This window comes from Sciurus vulgaris (genome assembly GCF_902686455.1).
Source record: "Sciurus vulgaris genome assembly, chromosome: 11".
In the NCBI taxonomy this organism is placed as follows: domain Eukaryota; kingdom Metazoa; phylum Chordata; class Mammalia; order Rodentia; family Sciuridae; genus Sciurus; species Sciurus vulgaris.
Genome location: NC_136472.1, coordinates 11428750 through 11434817, shown reverse-complemented (window position 1 = coordinate 11434817; position 6068 = coordinate 11428750). Strand labels below are relative to the sequence as shown.

The 6068-nt window shown below is 52.6% G+C and overlaps 2 protein-coding genes across 5 annotated transcripts; both read right to left on the bottom strand.

Annotated features, from left to right (window-relative positions):
* Positions 1–235: 235 nt before the first annotated feature.
* On the bottom strand, positions 236–605 carry TEX54 (testis expressed 54; the record flags this gene model as incomplete). The annotated part of the gene is made up of 2 exons (XM_079103440.1): positions 236–426; positions 527–605. The coding sequence occupies 2 exons, from the start codon at positions 603–605 to the stop codon at positions 236–238; spliced, it is 270 nt and encodes an 89-aa protein (XP_078959566.1).
* A 159-nt stretch (positions 606–764) lies between these two features.
* WDR74 (WD repeat domain 74) lies at positions 765–5715 on the bottom strand. 4 transcript variants are annotated; one of them, XM_079102197.1, is made up of 11 exons: positions 5563–5715; positions 5375–5481; positions 5171–5292; positions 3615–3690; positions 3356–3502; positions 3093–3194; positions 2137–2237; positions 2001–2056; positions 1420–1565; positions 1273–1329; positions 765–985 (listed from the first exon to the last, which is right to left on the bottom strand). In XM_079102197.1, the coding sequence occupies exons 1-11, from the start codon at positions 5624–5626 to the stop codon at positions 806–808; spliced, it is 1158 nt and encodes a 385-aa protein (XP_078958323.1). In that variant the 5' UTR covers positions 5627–5715; the 3' UTR covers positions 765–805. The 4 variants fall into 4 exon arrangements, with proteins under 4 accessions (XP_078958323.1, XP_078958324.1, XP_078958325.1 ...); XM_079102198.1 differs by having other exon boundaries at positions 5414–5481; XM_079102199.1 differs by lacking the exons at positions 3615–3690; positions 5563–5715.
* Positions 5716–6068: the final 353 nt, after the last annotated feature.

The following is a 6068-nucleotide window of genomic DNA, read 5'->3' as shown; positions in this document are numbered from 1 at the left end:
AGACACGCCCCCTCTAACGCAAGCGCGACTCCGCCCTTCCATTGGCTAGGCTGCCGCGGCGACCCCGCCCCTGAGGATCAAGAGCGGAGCCCAGGGGACTGAGCCAGCCTCGGGGGAGGAACCTTAAAGAGCCCGCGGCCCCCAAAGCGGGCTGTAGAGGCACCAGTTGTCCGGCAGGCCCGCATTAGAAATTTTATTCTCTGGAGGCTGGGGCGCACTGAGAGCAGGTTTGAGTTCACCCCTTCTCCGGCTCATCCTGGATGTCCTCTATTGGCTTCCCCGGCCTTTGAATCTGGTCTGAATGCCTCTTTGTTGACCGCGAGGAACCCCGACGACTGAACATAGATAGCCGCCTCCACAGCACGGTGATCAGAAGACTTTCGTTAGACCTGCGATTCTGGCGGCCTGGGGAACCCAAATCGGTTGCTGGGGCGATTACGGGGGCGATGAGGCCAAGCTTAGCCCCACCCTACCCGATCCAACCTCCTGGGTGGTCCCTACGGGGCACCTCCGGCTCTAATCCCACCTTCCCCATTTTCCTCAGACCCGCCATCCTTGCCCTGATCATCCGAGGTCTGAAAATCCTTGTCTTGGCAGCAGCCCATGGCCCCGCGCGGCCCGGTGCCACTCCGTGCTACCCTCGCCAGCCTGCCTGGCTCCAGGCCCGCTTTTGTGACGTCAGGTATCCTGCTGCCCCAGCTCAGGGAGCCCCCACCCCAAGCCACCCCTTTCATTTCTCCCATCACAACAGGTTCAGATCATGGTGGGTACTGAGGTGTTTATTTACAAAATGCACACAGGGTATTCAGGGGCTAGTGGACCTCGGCCGCTTCTTTTTTCTCTGTTTGGTTTGGACAGCCCCTTGGGTCTGGTCCAGATCTGGTCGTTTCCTCTTAGCAGCTGCCTCCAAGGATGCCCAAAGTTCATCTGTCTCTGTGTCTTCTGGAGGCACCTTGTTGGGTTCTTCAGGCTCTTGGGGCTCATCCTGGTGAGTGGGAAGAATGCTCAGGGGTCAAGAACAAGGAAACTGCTGGGAATCAATATTCCTCTGGGCACCATCACCTATATCTCCCAAAAACCACTGCCACCATGTTCTGGGGTATATCACCCTTTGTGATAACCTGTCCGAACTATAACTGTTAACACCCCTCAGAGAAATTAAGTGGCATGGTAGTCCTAGGTCTCCATCCCAGCTGCCTCCTTTTTCTTTTCCACAGGGAAACCCTCACATCCATGCCCTCAGCTCCCACTTTCCCATTCCAGACTGCTCACCTCCCAGTTATCCCGGCAGGATAGGAGGAGGCAGTTCAGTCGGGACTTAAGATAAACCTGCAAATCAGAGAGGGACCTTGAAGAGCTCAGGCAGGCTGAAACGTATAGAAGCATCAAGGGCTGAGGGCCAGAAAATTGAGTTCTCACCTTATGCTCCAGACCACGTGGATTCCGGATCCTGTGTATCCTTAAGACTCTGTCTAAGCCACAGGAGGCTAGGAGGGGCTTTGAAGGGTGGCACTGCAACCCCCGGACACTACCTGCCAGTCCTTTCAGACAGCCCAAAAGGCGCCCTAAAGAAGGCAATGGCATCAGTGCTTGCTAGCTAGCCAGCTAACTGTTACTGAGTGTTTACTGTTCAGATCACTTTCTTTCCTTTTTTTTTTTTTTTTTCTTTATGCAGTGCTGGGTTCGAACCCAGGGCCCTGTGCTTGACAGGCAAGCACTCTACGAACTGAGCTATATCCCCAGCCCTCACACCACTTTCTATTTCAACATTTAATCGTCAACATAACCAAGAGTTACCAATAATATTTCTATTTTATAGGTGAGGAACCTAGGGCACAGGGAGTTAAGTAATTAGTTCAAGGTCATACAGCTTTGGTTGAAACAGGATTTGAATTCAGGCAATCTGGCATCTCCAGAGGAAAAAATGAATCCCTATACTGCATCACTGTCAGAAGGAACCCTGACTTTTTCCCTTCCCCCAAATCCCCTAGTCTGCTCACCTTGCCGAAAGTCAATTTCTGCCAGTTGCCCATGAGTGTTTCCTACAATGACAGAACTAAGAAGACCAGAGGGAGGAGGTTAACAGGACTTACTGAATCCTTCCTGAGCCCCACCCCAACCCCTCTCATCACTCACTTGCCCCCAGGAGTGAGGGTCATAGCTGTCAGTGGGTACTCTCCATAGGTGGTCTCTAGAACTGGCCGGCGCTGAGGGGAAGCTGGATCATAGACACGGACCTACAGAGGAAAAATGAGGCATCACAAAAGCATCCTCGCCCTGCACGCTGCCCCCTGGCATCTCTTTATGCTCATTCTTTCTTCTGAGCACTGCTTTCTTATTTATGACCTACCCTCAGAGAAATGCTCTCACTGGAAATACTCATTTGAGTGTTGCTGGGGTGAGCAGAGCTGCTCAGGAGTATGAATGGACAGGGCTATTGGGGACAGGTCTCCACTTCAGGGGGTGTGAGCATTGCATTCTCCCATTAAGAAGTGGAGGGATGGAAAAGCAAGTTGGTCCAATAGTCAGAGGGTGCTAAATTTCAAGATATTTTAGCATGAATGAGAGAGGAGAGAGGAAGTCCTCATAAGTGGATTAAGCAGAAGTATATCGAGATCAGACCTGAGATTCAGTGACCCAGCCCTACCTGGGTTTCAGGGCTTCAAATGAGACAAGCCATAAAGATCCCTAGTTGAGCCCTTCATGCAAAGCTGAGGAGCTGAGGGGAGGGTCAGGCCTAGGTCCCAAAGCAAACCAGAGAAGATGCATCAGGACCAGAATTCTCCTTGACACCCAGTCCAATGTCCATTCTTGACACTTGTGCCCTGTGGATCCCACTGTGAAGGGGATGCTCCCTTCTCTTTCTCAACTATGGTTGAACAAACTCCATTCTAGAATGCAGTAAGAGAAGGTCACAGGACTAGTGCCAAGGCTCAAATGTATGGGGAAGTGTATACCCCTGATTGCTCAGGAAGGAAGAAGGATGAAGAAGGTGGCCGTGCCACATCACAACAGCCCACTGTGCCCAGGGAAGCTGTCTTACTAGGAAGCTGACTTGCCCAGGTATGGGCAGGGATGAGATGGTGCCTCACCTGGTGGTACCCTGTGCATGTAATAAGCTTCTGTGATCCAGGGAGGAACTGTATATCCTGGTCCCAGATGGGAACTCGAAGGTCTAGCCAGTCATTCCGTACCTAGTGATACAGGTGAATGGGGGACAGGATGGAGATAGGTTCGAAGTGCCACTGCTTTCAGCCTCCCTTATCACCTCCTAAGGGCCATCTGGTCTCTGATCAGTCAGTGGCCTCAGACTCCCTCAACCAGAGACACAGCCCCTCCAGATCCCATCACTCACATTCTTGGCCCTGAACACAGGCTCCTCAGATCCCTGCAGGTCCCACACCTTCAAAGCATTCTCCTTCCCACCTGTGGCAACTATATGGGGTCGTGCTGGGTCTTGGCGCATCCTACAAACCCCAGGACCGACCTTCAATTCCAGGAGCTGAAAGGAATGAGAGATGAGTCAGTTCCAGAGTTCTTAATCTTTCCTCTCCCAAAGACTTCATTAGGCCCCTATCCTGACTTCCACCCTTCCCAAGGGTAGGGAACCTTACTGGGTCAGAGGATGCTTCCTTATCATTGTCACGCCAGACTCTAAGGATGCCAGAATCTACACATGTGATGATAGTGCTGCAAACAGAGGAGGATACAGTTGGGAAAAAAAAGTATTGTCTAGGCCCCAGCTGACACACCTCCAAATTCCTGTTAACTAGGCCCCATTCTAACAGCCCAGTTTAAAAGGGAGCCTCTTAGATACCTGGGATATAAGCAGGGCCTGACAGCATCCAGTTTACCCATCAACTCAATTTACTCAACAATCAGGTGGTTACTAGTTTTATGTGGAAACTGCAGGCTCTGAGAACTTAAAACATTTGCCAGTCTGCTATAAATGTCAGATCCAGAACTGGAAATCAAATTTGTGATAGTCCAAAGCAGAATTCTTTTCCTGTTCCTCAATTAAGTTAGGGTACCTGGCCTTCCTGATCTTTCTGATTCTTGGGTTGGTTCTTTGTGGAGTAGGGGTGGGGGTCAAGATCATTAACTCAGAAAGGACTGAAACAAGACTCGTCCAGATTTAGGGTTTGGTCGTTTAATAGGGTTTCACTCATGCTAGACTAGTGGTCTACCATGGAGCTGCCTCAGGCTCTACTCTTGAGTTCCCTGTTTTTTGGGTACTAATGTCAGCCTCTCCCTCAAAATACTCCTCCCAAGAAGCCCAAGGTATTCTCTTCCCAGGATCCACACAGCCTGGGCTTACATTCTTGCTCACATCTACCCACCCTCCCTGCCTAGGTTCAGACTCTTGATTGGGCCCTGGCAACAGTCTCCCAGTTGCTTTCTCCAATCCTCTAACTCCTACAGGCTCTCAGCTCCAGCTGTAGTACTTCCCACTCAAAACCCAGTAATTCCCACCACCTACAAAATAAAAGTGCAAATCTCTCAACCTAGCACTTAAAGTGATTTACATTTAAATGCGTCCCTGGTTTCAACAACCAAATGCTATTTATCCTGTTTATGTACCCTGCTACCAATTCTTGGCCTTTGCAGTATCCATTCTGAAAGGCCCTCATTCCTGTCTTCATCTGTCAAAATTCCACCTATCCTTCAAGTCCCAGTTCAAAAACCCCATTCCCTACAGATCCTTTCCAGGCCTCACTTGTCAGAATTAACACTACCACCAAACAAAAGCAGCCTGTACACAGCCTTCTTTCTTCACCTTGGGAAAAAAGCTTGGCCAATTACTAATCATCACACCTTCCTATCCTTTACTCTGGAAGCTTCATCACCTTGGTGGTGGTTCGTTCCCAGTTAAAAGCATGCTCAAAGCGATTAAATGGCTTGCCCTGCATTTTGAGGAGAAAGTTACAATGGATCTCAGAGGAAAAACCCCAAAGGATGCACACTTAACAAACACAGAAACTTCACCAGCAGCCCTTGCTCTCTGAGCACGGAACTCAGCAGATGCTCAGTAGATGCGTGTTATAGGAATGAACGAACTTAAGGCAGGAACCTGGCCCCGTCACCCGCCTCGGGTCACCCAAGGGTGTAACGACATTACTCCGTCGTCCTCTGGGCGCCTCGACGCTCTCCTCGAGGGGATCCGGCTTACCCGTCGGCTTGGGCGAGGCCCCGGAACGCGCCCTCCCCGCCCGGGCAGTGCCTCTGGCCCTGGAATGTGCCGTCCTCGGTGCTGAAGTGCCTCACCACTCGGTCCGCGCAGCCCACCAAGATCTGCGGACAGAGGGGCGTGATGGCCAGGAGGGCGAGGCTGCCGCCTCACGGTCCCAACTCCGGCGCGCCCAGGGCCACTCACCTGGGTCTCGCCGCCCGCGCCCCAGCACAGGGCGCTTACCGCCTCCTCGCGCCGCGGCTGTCCCGCCGCCGTGAAGTTCTCGGCCCGTTTCCGTTGAAGGTTCACCCCTGCGGGACGAGGGCGTCAGTCGCACCGGGGTGGCGAGCGAGCGACCCCTGTACTTCCCGATGTCCAGCCCCGCCACGCACCTTTCAGGATCCCAGTCTCAGTGCCGACCCACACATGGTTCCAGCGCGCCGCGGAGGCCGCCATGCCACCGCCCCTGGCTGACCCGCGTCCTTCCGGCGCAGAAGCGCGTCATCCGTCCGCGCCCTGCGCCGACCCAGGAGTCGTTTCGGGGCTGCCCAGGGAGAGGGTCGAGGTTCGGGAAGAGGAAGTGGGGCTCTGCGGGGCGGCTCACCAGGCTAAGGCAGGAGGAACTCAAGTTTGAGGCCAGCCTCGGCAACTTAGCGAGGCCTTCCGTTAAAAAAAAAAAAGTGCTGGGGGTGTATCTCAGTGGGTAGAGAGCCCCTGGGTTCAAGCCCCACTACCACACATAAAAAACAGCAAAGAAAACCGAAATCAGGACTCAGGAGATGCTTGTTTACAGAGATCTTAAGAACTTGATCTTTGTGCGCTTGGACTAGGACTCATCCTTCCTGGCCTCCGATGCTTGGTGGAGCCTGTAATGTACAAAGCTGCTCCCCGCACTTTC

What these genes read in the sequence shown, in the direction of transcription:
- WDR74 (XM_079102197.1), bottom strand. Translation starts at nt 5,626, where the DNA reads ATGGCGGCCTCCGCGGCGCGCTGGAACCATGTGTGGGTCGGCACTGAG. An exon ending in AGGAAGCATCCTCTGACCCA is followed by an intron (nt 3,503 to 3,614) that starts GTAAGGTTCCCT and finishes CATTCCTTTCAG; the next exon opens with CTCCTGGAATTGAAGGTCGG. An exon ending in ACCCTCACTCCTGGGGGCAA is followed by an intron (nt 2,057 to 2,136) that starts GTGAGTGATGAG and finishes TGGTCTTCTTAG; the next exon opens with TTCTGTCATTGTAGGAAACA.